The sequence below is a fragment of the Erythrolamprus reginae genome, chromosome 9, assembly GCF_031021105.1.
Source record: "Erythrolamprus reginae isolate rEryReg1 chromosome 9, rEryReg1.hap1, whole genome shotgun sequence".
Lineage (NCBI taxonomy): Eukaryota > Metazoa > Chordata > Lepidosauria > Squamata > Dipsadidae > Erythrolamprus > Erythrolamprus reginae.
In genome coordinates this window covers 39,160,146-39,183,109 of record NC_091958.1, presented here as the reverse complement: position 1 = coordinate 39,183,109, position 22,964 = coordinate 39,160,146, and the positions used below count along the sequence as shown (strand labels likewise).

The 22,964-nt window shown below is 44.7% G+C and overlaps 1 protein-coding gene across 4 annotated transcripts in view; it reads left to right on the top strand.

Annotated features, from left to right (window-relative positions):
- Positions 1-22,964, top strand: part of TRAF7 (TNF receptor associated factor 7) — a 49,702-nt gene that overhangs the window by 12,315 nt on the left and 14,423 nt on the right. For all 4 annotated transcript variants that reach the window (XM_070760849.1, XM_070760852.1, XM_070760853.1 and 1 more), the window contains exons 5-12: positions 1,887-1,997; positions 3,409-3,501; positions 7,005-7,038; positions 8,262-8,445; positions 11,908-12,042; positions 16,244-16,461; positions 18,966-19,039; positions 21,499-21,547. In XM_070760849.1, the coding sequence (XP_070616950.1) occupies positions 1,887-1,997; positions 3,409-3,501; positions 7,005-7,038; positions 8,262-8,445; positions 11,908-12,042; positions 16,244-16,461; positions 18,966-19,039; positions 21,499-21,547 (898 nt within the window). The remainder of the gene's footprint in view (positions 1-1,886; positions 1,998-3,408; positions 3,502-7,004; positions 7,039-8,261; positions 8,446-11,907; positions 12,043-16,243; positions 16,462-18,965; positions 19,040-21,498; positions 21,548-22,964) is intronic.

Sequence of the window (22,964 nt, the reverse complement as noted above, 5' to 3'; positions counted from 1 at the left end):
AGTGATGGTGAACCTTCTTTCCCTCGGGTGCCAAAAGCGTGTGCGCACACACTAAAGGGCCTGCGCAAGTGCCCACACCCATGGTTCAATGCCTGGGGAGGGCAAAAATTGCCTCCCCTGCCCCCCCAAAGACCCTCTGGAGGCCAGAAACAGCCTGTTTCCCAACTTCTAGTGGGCCCGGTAGGCCCATTTTACACCCTCCACAACCTCTAGAGGCTTCCCTGCAGCCTGGAGAGGGTAAAAACGTCCTCCCCCATCCCTCTGGAGGCCCTCCGGAAGCCAAAAATGCCCTCCCAGATCCTTCAGGTGAGTCGAAAATCAGCTGGCCGGGGTGCACATGTGTGATGGAGCTGAGCTAGGGCTATGGCTCCGTGTGCCACCTGTGACACCCATGCCATAAGTTCGCCATCACTGCCCTACAGCATTTAAGCTTTTTACTATCAGTATAATGAAAATTTTGAATTTCTAAACTTGAGTTAGAGTTTAAATTTTTATCGTTTTGAATTTGTTCACCCTTTTATCAATGATCCGTAGTGTTATTTTATGGTTCATGGTATAGTTGTTTGGGTGAAGGTTAAGAGGATCATGATGGAGTTGAGGCCCCTTTCTAACCTTCAGCAAAGAGCCAGCGTGTTCTGAACTTCCCTTCCCCCCCTTTCCTTTGAGAAAGGACATTGAGAGCCCATGAAGAGGCCAGCACATGGACAACTTGCCTGTCTCTTCTGCTTAAAGGTGATGGCTGCCAGATTCCCCCTTTTAAACTTGGCTTTTTGTGGCTGCTTCTCTACGCTGTGACTTTCATTGCTGCTCTTCTTATCCCGGGTTCGTCCCCACATTGGTGCAGATGCCGTGAGTCTCCCTGGACGATAAGAACCTTGAGAGGGGGCCTTTCTGCCAGCAGCTCCCTTGCTGAGCCAGTCCCAGGGAGCCTGCAGCCTGGACAAGCTGGGTGATTGGCGGGCACGGTGCCCAGCTGGCTCTTCCACCCCCCAACCCCCCCAAACAGGAAGCCGCAGAGCAGAACCCCGACTGAATTGAATAGGAGGAAGTCTCCAGCCATCTACGCAAAGCAAATTGGCAGAAGTGTGTGTATGTGTGTGTGTGTGAGTGAGTTAAAGAGAGAGGCAGAGGCAGCCTAACCACAAGTGCTCTTAGGAACAGCAGAGGCCATGAGAGCCAACGGTGGTACGTTTTTGGTGAAGGATCATAGCCGAGAACCAGCATTTCTGGTCAGAAGCCTGCTTGCGCATCGGGAAGCTCCATGTTGGGAAGGTGAGCTTTTCCTGTGTCCATCACAGAGGGAAAAATCGGTCTGGGGGGCTTTTTGCAGCCACCTGTCTGAGATTTGTCATGCTTTTACCGATGATTTAAACAGTTAAGTCAGGTGCTGGTATTGCCCAAGAAGGGAAAGGATTTCTGAGGGCTAAATCTTCACAGACCTCTGTCAAAAGCAAACGTAACTTCTTTGCAGGGCAAGTAAATGTGCTTTGGCTGCCTCCCTCCATTTAACCTGCGGTTTATTTCTTGTTTTGAAAAAACCACAGGTTTGCAAAAGGAACTTGATGGTTACTTCGGAGAGGGGCAGCATACAAGTGTAATAAATTATTATTATTATTATTATTACACTGTTCCTTTGTGTGCTGCTTGGCCCTTGCCTGTCACAGATCAAACAGTCACTTAGAACAGAAGCTGGCAGAAATGTATTGAATTTTGTTCAGAAAAGCTGCCATTAGGAAGGGCCTCCTGGAATCCCCCATAATGCTGGTTCTCAACACGCATGTTGGCCGTGGCTGCTGTACTGTTTTATCTTAAATAAGCAACCGATGATTCATCTCTCTCTCTTCCTCTCCCTCCCTCCCTCTCCCTTCTTCCCTCTTTCTCTCCAGCCGCCAATCACCCGTCGGTCTGACTCTGCCATCTCCGTTCGCTCGTTGCACTCGGAGTCCAACATGTCCCTGCGCTCAACGTTCTCTCTCCACGAGGAAGAGGAGGAGCCAGTAGGTATTTGGGGGCCAGGGGGGCAGTTTCCCATAATTCATGAAGTGGAACAAGTCTATACATTTTCTCTCCCCATTAACTGCCAAACTGGAAAGCTCTTTGTATTGCAGGGATTTCATTATTCTTTTCACAAAGGAACCTTTGCTGACAATTATTAAAACAATAAGCCTTCTGCCTCCTTCAACCATTGCATAAAACAGTGTTTCCCAACCTTGGCAACTTGAAGATATTTGGACTTCAACTCCCAGAATTCCCCAGCCAGCATTCGCTGGCTGGGGAATTCTGGGAGTTGAAGTCCAAATATCTTCAAGTTGCCAAGGTTGGGAAACACTGACATAAAACCTACTCTGTGCCATTTTAGTGTTTACTGCCCATGGCCCCCATGGCTGGGCCTTTCGAAGTTTGCAAAAAAAAAAACACCCTTTCTCTGAAGAAACAGATGTACGTTGTTTACATATATACATACATCAGTGTGTCCAGCAAACCTGGAAAACAGGGAAATTGAAATTATTAGGGAAATTGGCAGTTTGGGAAATATCAGGGAATTAACAGGGAATTTGTGAAAAAAACAGAATCAGAGGGGGAAAAACTATATTAAAAATTTTAATAGTTAGGTAAAAATAATATTTTTTTAAAAAGGATTGCATTTCTTGGCAGAGTCAAGCAAAAGTGAGCATAACTCTGGCAACAACCTGCTTCCTCAGCTACCGATATTTCTCCATGGCTGAGCCGTTTGGTATGACGTCATCTACGACTGCGCCTTAACTAGATGGCAAGCTGCAGGGAAATGTCAGGGAAATATCCGGGAATTTCAAAATGCTTTCCTCCTGGACACCCTGTGATAGATAGATAGATAGATAGATAGAGAGAGAGAGAGAGAGAGAGAGAGAGACAGACAGACAGACAGACAGACAGACAGACAGACAGACACACAGACACACATAGACATAGACAGATATATATTGTTCCAAACTCCCCCCAAAATTTGGCATACATGATGCAGGGGAAAGTTCTTATGTCCTCATGATGACATGGTCACAATTCAGATGCTTGGCAACTGACTCACACTTATGACAGTTGCACAGTGTCCCGAGGCCATGTGATCCTCTTTTGCAACCTTGTGACAAGCCAAGTCAAGCGGAAAGCCAGATTCACTTAAGCCTCTTGTGACTAACTTACTGCAGTGATTTGCTTAACATCTGCAGCAAATAAAGTCGTGAAATGGGGCAAAGCTCACTTAGGAACCATTGCGCTCAGCAACAGAAATTTTGGGCTCCATTGTGCTTGTAAGCCCAAGGACTGCCTGTAAACTTTGTCTCCCAAACTTCCCGGCCTGGCGGAGCATTGCTGGGTTTGAGCAAAGGGAGGCGCTCTTTCATTCTCACAAGCATGCGCTCTGGTTGGTTGCAGGAGCCTCTGGTGTTTGCTGAGCAGCCTTCGGTGAAGCTCTGTTGCCAGTTGTGTTGCAGCGTGTTTAAAGATCCCGTGATCACGACCTGTGGGGTAAGGAGCCGAACCAGGCTGCGGTTTCAGTCGCGTGGAGAAGGGCTGTCACCGGAGGGGGGGGGCGCTAGTTTGGAGCATGTTTGGGGATCAATTTGCCCACCCGGTCCAACTTCCCTCTCAGTGCAATAATACAAATGAATGCATCTTCTTTTGATCAGCTCTGGAATCTTCTCCTGGGAGGGAGGTTAGACAATGTAGCAACATGGGCTGCTAAGGTGGAACGGTGATATGTGCTCGCCCCCGTGGCTCTGCTCGTGGAGTTCAGTGCAATTACGCTACTGCACCTGAGTTTCTAATGCTATGTCTTTGAAAGTACCTATGTATAGTCCGTTTTCTATACCATACAAATGAATGCCATCCTATCTGTAAATCGTGCCCTTCTAAAGTCAAAAGTCTTTTGTTTTTGAGCGTTGTCCATTCTTTAATCCATGTCATTGCCTCCGCTTGATAATACAAATGCCAGTTTGGAAGTCCAAATCCTCCTCTTTTTCATACATCTTGTAAACATTTAAAACTAAGCCTTGGTCTTTCTCCTTGCCAGATAAATTTAGTTGTTATCTTGTTCATGTCGTTAAAATTTTTTAAATTAACTTTAATTGGTATGTTTGAAAATAGGAAACGCAATCGTGCCAAATTGCACGCGGACACACAGGGGTGCCCCAGGAGAGGGCTACTGCCTTGGAGTCGCTCTTGGGCAGCATTCAGGCTTGCAAAACACGCCACCTGGAGAGCCTCTCCTCCTTGCCACATGATCCCATTGGACTGCCAATACACAATCAGACCTCATCATACGGCAGGATGCAGGCCTCGCTCCTGAGAGCCCCCCATTGCTTTCAAAATGAGACAGACTCTGTGGCTAGGCCACATCCAGAGAACTGCATGCCCAGAGGTTCTAAACTCTCCGTGGGATTTGCACACAAGACCAATATACAGAGGTGAGCTGCTAAGGTGGAACAGTGACGTGTGTGCGCAATTTCGCTACCTGCCCAAGTGCAGTAACATAATAGCGCTGGGGCGAGCCCACGTCAATGTTCCACCTTCGCAATCCACCTCTGCTGTGAAGGCCAAGTGGTGTCAAACTGCATTTCATTGAGCAACACATCAGGGTTGTGTTTGACCTTGGCTGGGCGTGGCCAGGGTGGGCCATAGTTTGATCCCATAGTTTCATACTCTTATTCACATTTACATACACTATATACATTATTTGATAACCATTTCAATTTAAGGTTATATTTCTTCATGTGCCTTTTTCAAAGTCCAAAGCTTCGCAGCCATAAATAGCAACTGGAAAACATTATTGCCTTAGCTCATCTGCATTGGATTGCGAGACTGATGTCTTTATTCTTCCAGATGACATTCATGCCAGACCTTGCAGCCCACAAAGATGGTTTGGACACGCAGAGCATTTGAGGAAACCTCAAATAGACCCAACAGAGCCCATTAACAAGGGTTAATGGCACGTGGATAGACCCAACAGAGCCCATCCAGGCAGAACCCCCTTTCTATTATGCAGTTCCCTCATAATTTTTTTCCAGTCAGCTTCTCTAACATGTTCTGGGGAATGTGGGAATGGAAATTGGGAGCGGGGCCCAGTTTGCTTTCTGCTCAGCTGCTGACTGATTGAGCCTCTCTTTCCTGAATGAGAAGAGCAGGAAAGGGAAGTCAGCAGCTGGGGAGGAATTACCCCTCAGTTGAGGGCTGCGGGGAGCCCCAGTAGGGGAGAATCAAGCCAGCTTTGATCAAAACACTTGTAGCCAATTCAGTTTGGAGGCCCAAAGAAGGTGGTTGTGCTTTGTTTACCCTGGAGAATCTAGGAAGGAAGGTGAAGGTCTATGTGTCCGGTCTGCTTCGCTCAGAATTTAGGAAGGTAAAACTCAAGAGTCCATTTTGAACTTCAAAGGTCACTTTGACTAAATCAGAAGTGAATGCATCAGGAAGAAAAGCAAAGTCTGATGAAAAAGGCACGAGAGGTGCCTATTACAAAGTAAACCCAATACCCCCCACCCCCTTTGGCAGTTCATCCAATCCACATTGTCCATATTCGTCAGGTGTTGCATCTTCGCTGGCATGTCACACTTCTGGAATGTATGGCCATTAACATTGACTTGTTGATAAGCACGTCTGCTCTGCGCATATGTGCCAGCTTACAGCTGCCCTGGAGCCCCTCCCTTATGAAACCAGGTTGCAACACCTTGGTCTCTTCAGCCTTGAAAGACAGCGTTTAAGGGGTGACTTGATCGAAGGGTATAAAATCATGCATGGGATAGAAAAGGTGGATAAATTCTTTTCTCTATCACACAATACTAAGATGAGGGGGCCCTCCCTAAAGCTCATAGGTAAAAAAAGTGAGGACAAATTAAGGGAAATATTTCTTCACCCAGAGCGTCGTTGGTTTCTGGAATTTACTTCCAGAAGAGGTTGTGACAGCTGTCAGCCTTGATAGCTTCAGGGCAGGATTAGAGATTCATGGATGCCAAGTATGTCATAGGTGGTTATTGAAATGGATGCCCATGTGCCGCCTCTATGTTGGGTTGAGGCAGGCAGGGTTCCCTTGAGTACCATTTGTTGGGGGTCAAGGGAAAGGGAGGGTCTTGCCTTCTCTTTCTACTCAAGATCCCCATGTACAATTGGTGGGCCACTGTGGGCCACAGAATGCTGGACTCGATGGGCTTTGGCCTGATTCAGCAGGGCTCTTATGTTCTTATGCCCCCCATTCTTCACCCTTTCTCAAGCAAAATCAAAACTTCCCTGGGCTCCTCCAGCAAACTCCCCCCCATCCCAAATACCTCCCTCCACCCCTGGTTTCTTATGACAGCTGAAGTGCAGTTGAAGATAGGAAGAAATGCAGCAAGGTTGACACTATGTCTCATTCCCAGAGGTTCTGCTTGGCTGCCTAGGCTTTACTCCTTCCAGCTGTGGCTTATGGTCGCCTGGTGGTTGTGGTCCTGGCTGCCTCGATGCCACAGAAGCACTTCCTTGTCAACCAACGCAAAGCCCAGGAGGATATTATGAACCAAAAATCTTAACAGCAATGTGATGGGGAAAATGAATGAATTAGAAAGAAAATGTTTCAAATAGTATCTACTGTTCTTAAGTAGACTAAAGGAGTGGCCAATTAACCCTGTCTTACTCCTGAGGAGACCTCCTCTGGAGTAACCACTCCTGCCTTTTGGCAGCTCTGTGTGCTCAGGCATTAAGAAGAGGAGAAGCCTCTTCTTCCTCATCGCTGCCAAGAGGTGCTGGAGGCTCCAAAGGCCCTGGCTGAACCTCTGCCTCTGGCACCAAGTCCTCACCAGTCTCCCCACTGTCCGACTCGGGTGCCAGCTGCACAGGTTGCTGGTGCATCACCAAGTCGGTCTCCTCTCGAACGGAATCCACTATCAGCTTCTGGTGGGCCACAACAGGTGTCTAGGAAGTAGAGGCTGCCTAGCAGGCCCCCGGTGATGAAAACAAATATGATATGATACACACTTACCGCCTTGTGTTCTCTTTCTTCACAGCACACATTTTGCAGGAGATGTGCCTTAACCTCTGGTAGGTACTGAAGTCCTTTTGTGTGTGTGTGTGTTTTTTACTGGGTAAATTTAAAAAAAAAATTCTCCATGCAAACTTTTTCAATACATTCGGAAATATTTTCATATTATAATAAAAATAGTATCAAGTTAGTACATTATTTAGAATTAATCTCCCCCCAAAATTATTAGCTCCAAATTAATTATTTCCAGTGTCAATCCAACGCCCCCAACCTTGACCTCTAATTTTGTCATCTAGGTATCTAATTTTCTTCTAATTGAATTCAAGCTCAATTTCCTTTAAAACCTTATTAAATTAATATCCTTCTTCTTTAGTAGGCACTTATGCCATAGTGCCTCTTCCTCCTCCTCCTTATGTATTCTCTCAAAACCCTTACAGGAAAGAAAACTTTATCCACTACAAACAATAACAAAGAAAGAAAATTATAATTCAAAAAAGAAAGAGGAAGAAAAAGAAAAAAAAAGAAATTCACGCATTTGAGGAAGTTATCTGCGATTAAGAGGACAACAGCTTTACTTAGAGATTGAGTTCAAATTTCCCCCTCCCCTGGAGAGATGTAGAAATCACAGCCACAGCCACATGGTTTCTAGAAAGCTTTGTCCATTTTGGAAATATCTCTCTGGGTTGAGCAGAGCTGCTTCATGTTGAGAAGCAAGCTCTCTCTGGGATCATGCTGTCTGTCTGGACTTGCAAGTTTATTCTTTATAACCAGTTTCTTGTGTGTACAAATATAAAACATTAATTCCTAACTTAACCTAATTGCAATGTAAATAGTTAATGTGTGACACATAGCATACAGACAAATCCTGGCCGGGTACAAAGATTGCTAAATAAACAGGAGAGCGTCTTAATTGACTAGACAAATAGAAGGACTTCAATTACCTAAAGTCAACCTAAACTTAAACAATTATTTCTTTAAACTAATCAAGTGGAGCGAGTTGTTTCAATCCAGCACGTAGCTTCTTAATTCAATCATGGTTGGCTTGACTTTTGCTGTTAGAAAGCATGTCCTAGATATGAAGAGAATATAATAATTTTTATACGTTAAATAATACTGAATAATGAAATGTTTTATTAGCAAGATTGGTTTTTCATATCATTGCAATAATTGGTAATGATCTACACTCCCCCTGAGTTTTTTTTAAAGGGGTTTAACCCTAGTGCATCCCAGCTGGGGATGTTGTTGGAATCCAGTCCTCTTCACCCAGAGTTTCTCCCTGCAGAGAAGTGCCCAGTGGACAATGCCAAACTGACAGTGGTGGTCAACAACATTGCAGTGGCCGAACAAATCGGGGAGCTCTTCATTCACTGCAAGTACGGCTGCCGGTCCAGCACAAGTGGCAAGCCTTCGGCCTTCGAGGTGGATCCCCACGGGTGCCCCTTCACCATTAAACTGAGTGCCAGGAAGTGAGTTGTGTGAAGCCTCTTCCCGTGGTCGCTGGTTTTGTTTGGGCATGGCTGATTTTTAAAAAATTCAGCAGGGTGGTGTTCTTCCCCCCCCCCCCACGCTCCCCCCCCCCTATTTCTTTGACAGCACAATTGAGGGATGGGCTATGGAGAAGTTTGGGAAGAAGCGTGACCTGGTAATAGTGCTGCGGACAAAGAGAAGACCCCCCCCCAAAGAAATCTTAGCTGGGGGGGATGGAAGAGGAATGGTCAAACCTTTTAGGTCTTTCGGTGGTTTTCAAAAGTAATGATGGGAGGAGGACAACACCCCCCCCCCCTCTCAAATGAATCCTTTTTCTTAAAATTATAAATAATTGAACAACTGGCTGAAAAGCATGGCTGAAATTCAGTCCGTCAAGGTTCCAAAAAACATCTAAAATTTAATCAGAGTCTAAGGCATAGCATTCCTCAACGTTCCAGTTTATTAACAGAGCTATGTTGACACATCTGTGAGAAACCCGAATCTAAAGCTAGGAGGGTTTCTCCACCCAGGTTCAAGTTCATTCCCTTGCTCCCCCCCACACCCACCAATTCATCACGTTGGCCCGTCTCCTTCTGCCAACGTGTCCGCTACTCCCATCAGCTTCTGGGCAGGTGTTGAACAAAGGATGACCTTGAGAATATAGAAGGAATTTGTTACGGCTACATCTCTACATCCCTCATGCAACAGCCCCTCCCAAGTTCCCGCAGCAAGAATACATTCGAAAGAATAAAGTGTGGCAGGCCAAATTCTCCAAGTCATGATGGTTTCAGCCTAACACAGCCATTTTGTAACTACCTTTTGATAGCGAAAGATCACACGATTGGAGAAGGTCCTAACTGGAGCTTAGCCTTGTCTCTGGAGATTCTCAGTCCTCCAGGAGGTTCTGGTTGAGGTGCTTTTTCAATAGGCAACTGGACTTTTCTTGGTTTTTCTTTGAAGACATTTCACTTCTCATCCAAAATGAAAAACGCGAAACGTCTTCAAAGAAAAACCAGAAAGTCCAGTTGCCTCTTGGAAAAAAAAGCACCTTTGGGACATCTTATCCGTAGTTTGCCGCAGAAGAAGCTGCATAGGATGAAACAAAATCTGGACTTCTCTGTAGATGTGTTTCAGTCCCCTTTGTTGCAGAGCTGGCAAAACTCTGACAAATACAAATAGTGAATTAATGAAACCTTTTCCGGCTCAGATTGTTCATTCAGCTAATCCACGGCTCTATTTCCATAGCCAGAGCTGCTAAGGCTACAAAAGCTGGAGGGTTATAGCCCAGCATCATGGAACAGTGGAGCGATTTGGAGGTGTGGGGTGGAGGGGAGAAGAATGATGGTTCTTCCCATCTTCACTTTTCATTTCGGTCAAAACGTGGCTTTTGTTTTTCACCCTGCCTACAAAAATATCCATCTTGTCTGAGTGCAACTCCAAGGTGTTTGTGTAAATCTTGCTAACTCAAATATTGGTACTGGGCTTTATGGCAACTCTGGAAATAGCCAGCTGCCCTCAACTTAGATGTCCAGAGAGCTTCCGTGGTGCCACGGCAGAAAAGTATCTTTTTTCTGAGACCTCACCTACAAAAAGATATTGATAAAATTGAACGGGTCCAAAGACAGGCAACAAAAATGGTGGAAAGACTCAAGCATAAAACTTATCAGGAAAGACTTAATGAACTCCATCTGTATAGTCTAGAGCAGTGTTTCCCAACCTTTTTTGAGCCGCGGCACATTATTCATATTTTCAAAATCCTGGGGAACACTGAAAGGGGGGCGGGGCGGGGGGCAGGCTAAAGAAAAGTTTGGACAAAAAAACCCTCTGTCTTCCTCCCTTTCGCTCTATTTCTCCCTCTTTCTCTCTTTTCCTTCCTTCCCTTCTTTCTCTCTCTCCATCCCTCTTTCTTTCTTTCTTCCTCTCTTTTTTGCTCTCTTTCTCTCTCCCTCCTTCCCTTCCTCTATGTCTTTCTCTCTCCCTTGCTCTCTCTCTCTCTGTCTCTCTTATATCTCTTTCTTGCTTTTTTCTCTCTCTCTTTCTCTCTCTCTCTTTCACTGTCTTGCTATATGTCTCTTTCTTTCTCTTTGCCTCTCTTGCTATCTCTCTTTCTTTCTCTCTCTTTCTCTCTCTCTGTCTCTCTTGCTATGTCTCTCTTTCTTTCTCTTTCTCTCTGTGCTTCTCTTGCTAAGTCTCTCTTTTTCTCTTGCTATGTCTCTCTCTCTTTCTCTCTCTCTGTCTCTCTTGCTATGTCTCTCTTTCTTTCTCTTTCTCTCTCTGTGTGCTTCTCTTGCTAAGTCTCTCTTTTTCTCTTGCTATGTCTCTCTTTCTTTTTCTCTCTCTGTGCCTCTCTTGCTATGTCTCTCTTTCTCTCTCTCTTTATCTCTCTTTCTCTGCCTCTCTTGCTGTCTCTCTTTCTTACTTTGTCTCTCTTTCTCTGCCTCTCTTGCTATGTCTCTCTTTCTCTCTCTCTCTCTGCCTCTCTTATATGTCTCTCTTTCTTTCTCTCTCTCTCTCAGCTGACTGCAAGCGGGAGCCCTGACGGCGGCAGCTGGACGTGCTACTGGACACCGTCAGGGCTCCCGCTTGCAGTCCAACCACCACCGTCAGAGCTCCCGCTTGCAGTCAGCTGAGAGAGAGAGAGAGCGATCGCTCTCGCCGCCGCCCGCGACTGCCTGCGGCCGCTGCGGCCACCACCACCCCGCTCCCATCACCAGTGCCCTCCCGCCGGGCCACAAAAGACACTTGCCGTGGACGCCAGAGAAGCTCCAGCTGGGCGGGGCGCTGCCGGTACTTCCGTCCTGGGGCTCCCGCTCGCAGCTGTCCCCCGGCTCCTGCTCGATGCCGCGGTTTTCGGCGCTCTCCTGCTGGGCCCCAAAGAAGGAAGGCAGGAAAAAGGCGCGAAGAATGGAGCTCTCCTTCTTCCTGCCTTCCTTCTTTGGGGCCCAGCAGGAGAGCGCCGAAAACCGCGGCATCGAGCAGGAGCCGGGGGACAGCTGCGAGCGGGAGCCCCAGGACGGAAGTACCGGCAGCGCCCCGCCCAGCTGGAGCTTGGCGGCACACCGGTTTGGAAACGCTGGTCTAGAGGACAGAAGGGAAAGGGGGGACATGATTGAAACACTTAAATATGTTAAAGGGTTAAATAAGGTTCAGGAGGGAAGTGTTTTAATAGGAAAGTGAACTCAAGAATAAGGGCCACAATCTGAGGTTAGTTGGGGGAAAGATCAGAAGCAACGTGAGAAAATATTATTTGACTGAAAGAGTAGTAGATGCTTGGAACAAACTTCCAGCAGGCCTGGTTGGTAAATCCACATTTAAATTTAAATTTTAAAAAAATTAAATTTAGATTTAAACCTGCCTGGGATAAACATAGATCCATCCTAAGATAAAATACAGGAAATAGTAAAAGGGCAGACTAGATGGACCAGGAGGTCTTCTTCTGACATCCCCCCTTTTATATCTAGGGACCATGAAGGCAGCTGTGACTACCGGCCAGTGCGCTGCCCCAACAATCCCAGTTGCCCTCCGTTGCTCAAGATGAACCTGGAGGCCCATCTGAAGGAGTGTGAGCACATCAAGTGCCCTCATTCCAAATACGGGTAAGCAAGGATCCGCCACCTCCTGGGAGACCTTTGCCTTCTTTGCCCATCCCAGGGTCGTCTCCCAGGCCTTGTCCACGTGATGCTTGACTCTGAGTCAGGGGTGTCATACTTGTGTTGAGTCATCATCACGTGATATATCTGGATTCCCTCCCTTCACTAAAGGGGGAGGGCTGTGGCCAGTGCCTGACGCGAGTTTGACACCCCTTGTGTAGGCTGTTCTGCAATATCTTCGTCTGAAGAACACTCCCTCAAATCAGAAGCCGGTTTCGTTGTAATCGTAATAAATGACAGATACCTGTTTAAATGTCATTCTAACTCTTAAATGTATGCAGTTCAGCAGCTGCAGTTCAGTGAGAGGACAAGCAGTGTCAGGGGACAAAGCAGCTTCCAAGAGAGTGAAAAGGAAAATAAAAGAGGATTTTAGCTTGGAGGTTTGGCAGGGAAAGAGTGGGGGAGAGATTTCAACCAGCATGGTCGGTCAAGGATGTTCAGGGTGATCCTAACCCTAACTCTTGTCTAACAAGAACCCAAGCTACCCTGATGGAAAGGCAGGCGAATTGGAAAAGGGTCTTGAGGAAGGAAACACTGCCATACATCAGAAAATATAGCATTTGCATTTAAACTTATATAATGCTTCATAGTGCTTTACAGCCCTCTGTGAGTGGTTTACAGAGTCGGCCTCTTGCCCCCAACAATCTGGGTCCTCATTTGACCCACCTCAGAAGGATTGAAAGCTGAGTCAATTACAATAGCAACGGCACTTATATACCGCGTCCTAGTGCTTTTTCAGCCCTCTCTAAGCAGTTTACCGAATCAGCCTCATGTCCCCAACAATCTTGACCCACCTCGGAAGGATGGAAGGCTGAGTCAACCTTGAATCAGTCAGGATCGAACCGCTGACAGTCAGCAGAATTAGCCTGCAATTCTGCACTCCAGCCACTGCACCACCATGAAGATGAGAGCTTCTTGGATATAACAAATAAACTTCCTCAGAAGAAAACAAAAAGAGGGATAGGAATGCCAGAGAATAGGAGCCGCCCCGAGTCTGCGGAGAGGGGCGGCATACAAATCTAAATAATAAATAAAATAAATAAATAAATAAATAAATAAGACGAAGGAAGTGGAAGGAACCAAACACCCTTACGGTTGGCATTGCTTTTTAGCAGGCTCATACTAAGTGATGCCTATTACTACCTGGTTCAATTTAATGGAAGCAAGCAGGAATCACTCAAGTCATCACAGCTCAAGGGAGCCCAAGAATCAGTTTTTAGAAAGAAGAGGCATGTAGGATTCCCTGCTGAGAGAAGCCTAGGCCACTGTGTGTAAGCCTGAGATGATGCTACAGGAAGCGTGTGTGTGAACCCCGACCACATGTTGACTTTCAAATGCCCATGTCCAGGATTTATTTATTTATTCAATTTTTTTAATGCTGCCCTTCTCTTTAGACTCAGGACTGCTTACAGCATGTTAGCAATAGCACTTTTTTAACAGAGCCAGCATATTGTCCCCACAATCTGGGTCCTCATTTGACCCACCTCAGAAGGATGGAAAGCTGAGTCTTCTTTGTGGCAGCTCCTGAGATATTGGAAGACTGCTATCATGTCACTCCTGGTCCTTCTCTTCACTAGACTATCCATGCTCAGTTCCTGCAACAGTTCTTCAAGTCTGTTTGGCCCGGGACTTCCATTGTAGGATACTAAAGGAAGGAGCAGAATTGTAATCCTTGGGAAATCCTGAAGTCATGGCAAGGTCCCAGAAGACACCAAGAAGAAACGTTATCATTATTATCAAAAATGGAAACTACAGGTTCATCCCAATGACATTTATACTGGGTGTGGTGCTTAAACAGGTTTCTGCATAGGGTATTTATGCATATTTAAATAGGAATGCAGCGAGGGTTATCATAGACAAATCAGACTAACCTGTCTCCTTTTTGATACACTTGTTTAATAGATTGGGGAAATGCTTTGGACACAACTGTATCTCCAGGGTGTCCAGCAAACCTGGAAATCGGAATTATCAGGGAAATTGACGGTCCGGGAAATATCGGGGAATTTGTGAAAAAAACAGAATAAATCAGGGAGGGGAAACCAAACTGTATTAAGAACAAGGGGACACAATCTGAAGTTAGTTGGGTGAAAGATCAGAAGCAACGTGAGAAAATATTATTTCACTGAAAGAGTAGTAGATCCTTGGAACAAACTTCCAGCAGACGTGGTTGGTAAATCCACAGTAACTGAATTTAAACATGCCTGGGATAAACATATATCCATTGTAAGATAAAATACAGGAAATAGTATAAGGGCAGACTAGATGGACCATGAGGTCTTTTTCTGCCGTCAGTCTTCTATGTTTCTAAAATGTTTAAAAGTCAGGGGAAAATCATGTTTGGAAAAAAAAAACCCGTTTTGCGCTGCCTGGCAGAGTCAAGCAAAAATGAGCATAACTCAGCTATAGATATTTCTCCACGGCTTAGTCATTTGGTATGATGTCATCTACGACCGTGCCTTAACTAGGTTGCAAGTTACCGGGAACTATCGGGATTTCAAAATACTTTCCCCCTGAACACTCTGATTCACTTTAGCAAAGTATTGAACAAATCTCTCATGTTTTCATTCATAATATGATAAAATACTGCATCCAGTTGCCACATTATAAAAGAGATGTTGAAACTTTGGAAAAGGTGCAGAGAAGAGCAATGAAGATTAGGGGACTGGAGGCTAAAACATGAAGAACTGTCACAGGAATGGGGTATGTCTAGTGTAGCAAAAAGAAGGACTAGGAGAGAGATGACAGCAGTCTTCCAATATCTATGGGGCTGCCACAAAGAAGAGGGGACCAACCGGCTTTCCAAAGCATCAGAAGGCAAGACAAGAAACAATGGATGAAAACTAATGCAGGAGAGAAGCAATCTAGAACTAGGGAGAAACTTCCTAATAGTGAGAACAATTAACCAGTGGAACAGCTTGCCTTCAGAAGTTGTGAGTGCGCCATCACTGGAGGTTTTTAAGATGAGATTGACAGCCACTTGTCTGATGATATAAGGATAAATGATATAAGGCTGTGATGGCCAACCTATGGCACATGTGCCACAGGTGGCATGGGGAGCCATATTGGAGGGCACACAAGATGTTGGCCTCCATCATCTCCAGCGCGCATGCTGGCCAGCTAATTTTCAATCTTGGAAAAGGCTGTTTGTCCCTCAGTCACTTCAAGGAAACTTCCCTGAAGCCCCGGAGGCCAAAAAAAATAGCCGAACGGACAGAAGTTCAGAAAATTGTTTTCTATTTTTTGCACTCTTGAGTTGCTCAGAAGCCAGGTGCAAAACTTGGACTGAAAAATTATTCTAGCACAGTTGTTCCTTTTGTGCCATATCCATCATCGGACATTGGTGATCATGTTGGTGATCCTATTTTTACCAACAGCCGTACGAAAAAGGGCTGCTGAGTTTTTGTCCAAACCAGCCCCTTAAATGCTGAAGCTATGATGTTCTCCTTCTGCCTGGACTTCACTTGCCTTCAATCTTTCGCTGGAAGATTAAGTGAAGTATGGCACATTTTTCCTGGGTTTCGCATCATACTGTGTTCAGTTCTGGAGACCTCACCTACAAAAAGATATTGGCAAAATTGAACGGGTCCAAAGACGGGCTACAAGAATGGTGGAAGGTCTTAAGCATAAAACGTATCAGGAAAGACTTCATGAACTCAATCTGTATAGTCTGGAGGACAGAAGGAAAAGGGGGGACATGATCGAAACATTTAAATATGTTAAAGGGTTAAATAAGGTCCAGGAGGGAAGTGTATTTAATAGGAAAGTGAACACAAGAACAAGGGGACACAATCTGAAGTTAGTTGAGGGAAAGATCAAAAGTAACATGAGAAAATATTATTTTACTGAAAGAGTAGTAGATGCTTGGAACAAACTTCCAGCAGACATGGTAGATAAATCCACAGGAACTGAATTTAAACATGCCTGGGATAAACATATATCTATCCTAAGATAAAATACAGAAAATAGTATAAGGGCAGACTAGATGGACCATGAGGTCTTTTTCTGCTGTCAGTCTTCTATGTTTCTATGTCTAGCACAGTAGAACAAATTAAAGCTCACTCTGATATGGTCCTTGAGCACAACTCATAATAGCCACAGTTTTGAAGAGGAACTTCTCCTCCTGAATAATTTGCTTCCTTTCCACTAGGTGTACATTCATAGGAAACCAGGATACATACGAGACTCACCTGGAAATGTGCAAATTTGAGGGTCTGAAGGAGTTCCTCCAGCAAACGGATGACCGCTTCCATGAGATGCAAGTGGCCATGGCTCAGAAGGACCAGGAGATCGCCTTCCTGCGCTCCATGCTGGGCAAGCTTTCCGAGAAGATAGACCAGCTGGAGAAGAATCTGGAGCTGAAGTTTGGTGAGTCCCTACAAGAAAGAAGGTGGTAGCTCTACCTGGGTGGCCCACCTAAACCCCATCACCACCATCTTCCAGAGTTGCTTTCTCCTCCTCCTGGGACATTTTTATAATCTCTTGGGAGACGGTTTAGTGCAGAGCTTAAGGCTTCAGGCCAGAAACCAGGAGGCTGAGAGTTCTAGTCCCACCTTAGACATGAAGCCACTTGGATTAACCTCGAGCCAGTCCCTCTCAGTCCTGGAGGAGGAGAAGGAGGTGGCGAGGGCAAACCATTTCCAAAAGCTTTTCTAGGAAAACTGCAGGGACTCATCCTGGCAGTTGCCAGGACTCAAAAACTGACTTAAAGGAGCCTAAATTGATAAATGCAATTCTAGAACAATTCATTTTGCTCTGAGTTGTGATTTCGTTGGAGAATCAGTGTTCCCACAGCTCCCAGGGACCAAAAATTGTTCATATGTAATCCTAATTCAAAACTGAAAGAGGGGATTGATTAATTAACTACATGCTTGCTTGCTTACTTACTTAACTGGGGGCTCCAGAATAGCCAAGAAAGTCAAATATGTATGCCATTGCTGATCATCCCAGCTGTACCTTTTGGTCAGATTCCTTTTCAGGAAGAATGTTGAGTTGGCTGACCCTCTTAGACTAGAGAGTTGTTTCCTTTGAGCAGCCTATGAGCAAGAGCACCCCTGGGACTGACTTCTAAGGGGCCAGTGTGAAGAGGCTTGTGGGTGGGCCAAGCATCCTGGGAAGGTGAAATGAGAACCAGGGGCAGAGAACTTGGAACACATTTCCTAAGTTATCCTTACATCTGTATGAGGGACGTCCAATCTTAACTCAGTTCCTTTAGATATTCTTCTACAGTGGTACCACTACCTACAAACACTTCTACTTACAAACTTTTCCAGATAAGAACCGGGTGTTCAAGATTTTTTTGCCTCTTCTCAAGAACCATTTTCCACTTACGAACCCGAGCCTTCAAAACTGGAACCCGAAAAGGAGGGGAGAAGCCTCTGTGGGGCCTCTCTAGGAATCTCCTGGGAGGAAACAGGGCCGGAAAATGCAGGGGAGAAGCCTCCGTGAGGCCTCTCTAGGAATCTCTTGGGAGGAAACAAGGCGTCTACCCTCCCTGTGGTTTCCCCAATTGCACACATTATTTATTTTTACATTGGTTCCTATGGGAAAAATTGCTTCTTCTTACAAACTTTTCAACTTAAGAACCCGGTCACAGAATGAATTAAGTTCGTAAGTAGAGGCACACTGTACTTGCTTATCAAAAGGCGTTGAGGCTGGAAGAAATAGAGATTGAGACTCTCTAGGAAGCCAAACTCCATGGTTGGATGGTCAGTTCAAGTATAATAACCATAAATGGCGGGGATCGGAATGGGCAGAAAATGAAGCGCAAATGCCAAAAATGGTATGCCGAGGCCAAAATGGGGTGCGCGTAAGCGGCAATAGACAATGGTAATCCCTGCAGCCTGCAAGAGCTGATGGTTGGAAAGCCGATCCAATCAGCTGCTTGTGCTAATCCAGCTGTGCTGAAACTGAAACCGGCTGGCTGCTGTTTGCTGCAAGGAGACTAATTGCTGGGAGGCAGAGGCCAAAGGATGGGGGCCAGAGGGTGGGCGGGGCTACACTCAGAATATAAGGTCACCCAAATTTTCAGTGGCTTTTAGGGAGGGGGAAAGTGCTGCTTATACATATACAGTGTTCCCTCGACTTTCAGGGGAGATGCGTTCCGAAACCACCCGCGAAAGTCAAATTTCTGCAAAGTAGAGATGTGGAAGTAAATACACCATTTTTGTCTATGAACAGTATCACAAGCCATCCCTTAACACTTTAAAACCCTAAATTACCATTTCCCATTCCCTTAACAACCATTTAGATTATTACTCACCATTATTACTGGTTCTCACCATTGAATAAGACACTTAATGATCCTGATATTTATAAACTGAATTATTTATTATCAATAATTATTTTGTTATTTATTAGCAAAATTATTAACATAATTAATTATCTTCAATCACCACTTCAGGCATCTTGGGCATGTCTTATAATAAGTTTTAATAGTTGTAAAAGTACTAATGCACATCGGGGTAACACCGCTGATTGGCTGAGATTTCGGGCCATCAGCAATGGCGGGTGAAATTTTTGCGAATTGGCAGAGATCTCGGCCAATCAGCAATGGCAGACGCAAGTTTGGCGATGACGTATGACGTCATTGGGCGGGAAAAACCGTGGTATAGAAAAAACCGTGAAGTATTTTTTAATTAATATTTTTTGGAAAACCGTGGTATAGACTTTTCGCGAAGTTCGTATCCGCGAAAATTGAGGGAACACTGTACAGTATTGGCACTGCAAGAACTTTCAGCTGAACATTTCTGGAGCAGGAGACTAAAATGGATTGGGGTTAGTTTGGAGGTGTGGCCTTGGGAGGTTTTATGATTTATTTGCACTTGCAACCAGAAATCATATCTCCTGTTTTCCTAACTCTCGTCGTTCAGATGTGCTGGATGAGAACCAGAGCAAGCTGAGCGAAGATCTGATGGAGTTCCGGCGAGATGCCTCCATGCTCAACGTGAGTGTTGACCGTCCCAATCAGTCATCTAGCCATTTGTTTGTGCCAAGAATATCCTGAAGCTTAAGTGGTTACTGTTCTGGCTGACTGGGTCAGGCAATTAGTAACAGTTCAAGGAAAAGAAATCAAACACACACGTGCTCTTCTAATCAGCAAACTTGTATTAAACAAACAAAAAAGGGATTAACAAAAACAGACCTTCTTGTCAGGAATAAATGATAGTGCAAGGCGTAATTCAGCCAAATACAAAAACACAGGAAAAAGGAAACAAAGACAACCTGCATGGAGCAGAAACGTTTCAGGAGTCCTTTGAATCTTAGAGCAAACAGCAAGTTCCAGAGGTTTCACCTCCCACGTGCCTGAAAAGGCTGGGTTGAAATCCAAAGGCACGGAACAGAAATTTCAGAGCAGGATCCACAAAGTAACACAGATAAACAGCCACAGTTTGCCTTGTGCCTCTGTTCCCTTTTATACCTTTAGCCCACATTAAGGGAACCACACCCAGCCCTCAGTATAAGAACCACACCCAGCCCAGGTGCTACTCTGATCACTGATAATAGTCCTTTAATTGAGCCCTCCTTTGCATAGCTCTTGGGCTAAGCATGTCTATGAATTGGTCTGCAGAGGAATCCAAGGAAGACAGACTGTCTGAGTGACTGCATGCCAAATCCCCTGGGCTGTCTGCTGAGTCCTGCGTGCTGTCTGCCAACTCCTCTGAACCAGTGGCCTCATCCTCATGGCTGTCTGCCACGTCTTCCTGGCTGTCAGCCAGGCTTTCGCACTCACTTTGTGCCGCATCTCTCCCATCTGTGGGAGCAACGGCTGGCCCAAGCCCAAACACAACAGTTACAGAGGTAGCATAAGCTGAATCTGAGGTTTTCCCAATGCAAGCAATACAAAGTACAAAGTACCCCCACCCCCACCAACCCCTGGTTATCTGTAAATGTCCAATTAGGTGCTTGTGTATTGTTTAGGAAAGAGGTTCTTGGTTCCCAGCTCTTCATATCAATAAATGACTTTGGTGTATTTCAGTTATCCAGGTCATGGTGGCTCCCAGAGGTGGGCTGTTAAGGTGGCACGGTGAGGTGTGCTCACCCCCGTGGCCCTGAGTGCTAGTGGGGTCCAGCGCAATTTTGCTACCTGCCCAGGTACAGTAGCAGAATTGTGTAGCAGAATAGCCAGCAGTCAGAATAGAGCTGGAAGGGACCTTGGAGGTCTTCTAGTCCAACTCACTGTTCAAGCAGGAGAACCAATACAATCTCAGATAACTGACTGTCCAGCCTCTTCTTAGAACCTCCAGCGATGGAGTGCCCACAACCTCTGGAGGCAAGACGTTTCACCGGTTAATTGTTCTCACTGTTAGGAAGTTTCTCCTTAATTCCAGGTTGCGTCTCTCCTTGGTTATTCTCCATCCATTGTTTCTTCTCTTGCCCTCTCGTGCTTTGGAAGTTCATTTGCTGGGTAAATACAGCTGTTCATTTGTTCACTAAGTTATAGTTCTTTTTTAATTGATTTTTTATAATAATAATAACACATGCATACTACATATAGCTCAGTGATCTGTGTGCCCGCCACTCAAACAACATTCAAATCCCTCCACCAAAAATGAGGGTGTACAAGGAAAGAAGCAACTTAGAACTAAGGAGAAAATTCCTGACAGTTAGAACAATTAATCAGTGGAACAGCTTGCCTCCAGACGTTGTGAATAATAATAATTTAATAATAATAATTATTGGATTTGTATGCCGCCCCTCTCCGTAGACTCGGGGCGGCTAACAACAATGATAAAAACAGCATGTGACAATCCAATAATAAAACAATTAAAAACCCTTATTATAAAACCAAACATACACACAGACAAACCATGCATAACTTGTAATGGCCTAGGGGGAAGGAATATCTCAACTCCCCCATGCCTGGCGGTATAAATGCTCCAACACTGGAAGTTTTTAAGCAGATGTTGGATCACCATTTGTCTGAAGTAGTGTAGGTGTCCTGCCTAAGCAGGAGGTTGGACTTGAAGACCTCCAAGGTCCCTTCCATTATTGTTGTTGTTGTTGTTATTATTATTATTATTATTATTAATAACATTTTAAACTAAGAACATTACAATATTTACCTATTATATTTGTATTTACATTTTATACAATATTTACATTTATTCACTAAATTATAGTTCAAACATTGCTACACAGCATGGTTCTAGAAGCCAAGTCTTACAAGACAGCTTCAAATCCCATTTGCTCCTTAGCCATTACCCCTGCCGGTCACTATTCATGCTGTGGGCATTCGCTCTCATCCCTCTTGGTCAGTTACAGAGGCTTGGGGCTCACAAAACCCAACTCTCCTGTCCATCAAGAGGACAGCACCTGTGTTTTCTACTCCTCTCTTGTCCCGGTGCCACAATTAGCATTTTATCCCAGCTTGGCCTTTATCCCATGCCTTTTTTCTCTGTGCAGGACGAATTGTCTCATATCAATGCCCGGCTGAACATGGGAATTCTGGGCTGTGAGTATCTACTTTTTCTTTCTCTTTGAACAGAAAGGGACATTCTGGGTTTCTGGGAGTGGTAGAGAAGCTTTTCTTCTTTACCATGTAAACTTTCTCATGACTGACTCAGAAGGTCTGCTTTCAGAATGAGAACTACTTAGGCCAGAGGTCTTCAAACTTGGCAGTTTTAAGACCTGTGAATTCTGGGAATCAATGTCCATACATCTTAAAAAGTTGCCAAGTTTGGGGACCCCTGGTTTAGTTGTTTGGGTTATTGTTGTTGTTGTTTTCCTCTTCAGTAAAAACATTTTGTGTTGGAAAATGTACCCTGTTTTCCCCAAAATAAGACATCCCCTGATAAAAAGCTTTTGAATGCATAGCAATAAGGCCAAGTGCTTATTTCAGGGTTTTAAAAAAATATGAGCCAGGGTCTTATTTTGGGGAAAACACGGTAGCAAGCAAAATGAATAATTTCTCTGGATCACCAGAGTCTGGAATAAGATTATGCAACTTTTTCCAGTTTTTTCCTTCATCCAAAAGACTGGAAAACTATACAAAGAATGTTTCTGAATGCATTATTGACCCTTTTTTTCTTATTTAATGATATGTTGATTATACTTTTGTTTCTGGTCACCTTTTGTTTCTCTGGGGCTGTGCATGAATCACTTGCTGAAACTGCTTGGCAGTAAATTCAAAGCAGCTTAAAAAGTGCTTTTCACACAAGTAGAGTAGAGTGCAGTGCTGCAGACCACTAAAGCTGACTGTAGATCTGTAGGTCAGTGGTTCAAATCTCATCTCCGACTCAAGGTTGACTCAGCCTTTTATCCTTCCGAGGTGGGTAAAGTGAGGACACGGATTGTGGGGGCAATAGGCTGGCTCTGTTTAAAAAAAAGTCCTACTGCTAACATGTTGTAAGCCGCCCTGAGACTAAGGAGAAGGGCAGCATAAAAAATTGAATAAACGAATAAATAACAAATATAAAAACAATACAACATCGTAATGCAATTAATTTAAAAACAATCTAAAACTCCAATAATATTAGAATCAGTCACTACCATCTACACAGTGAACATACATTGCATGCGCTTGACGAGGGGCTAGGATGTAATGTCTCCAAGCCTGGCGGCATAAGTGAGTCTTTAGACTTGTGGAAGGCGAGAGGGGGCAGTACGAATCTCTGGGGAGAGCTGATTCCAGAGGGCCGGGGCACCCACAGAGAAGGCTCTTCCTTTAGGCCCCGCCAAGTGATCTTGTCTAGGTGATGATGATGATGATGATGATAATAATGATGATGATGATAATAATAATAATAATAATAATAATAATAATAATAATAATAATAATTTATTAGATTTGTATGCTCTCTGAAGACTGGGAGTGGCTCACAACAATAATAAACAGTGTAACAAATCCAATAATTAAAAACTATCTAAAA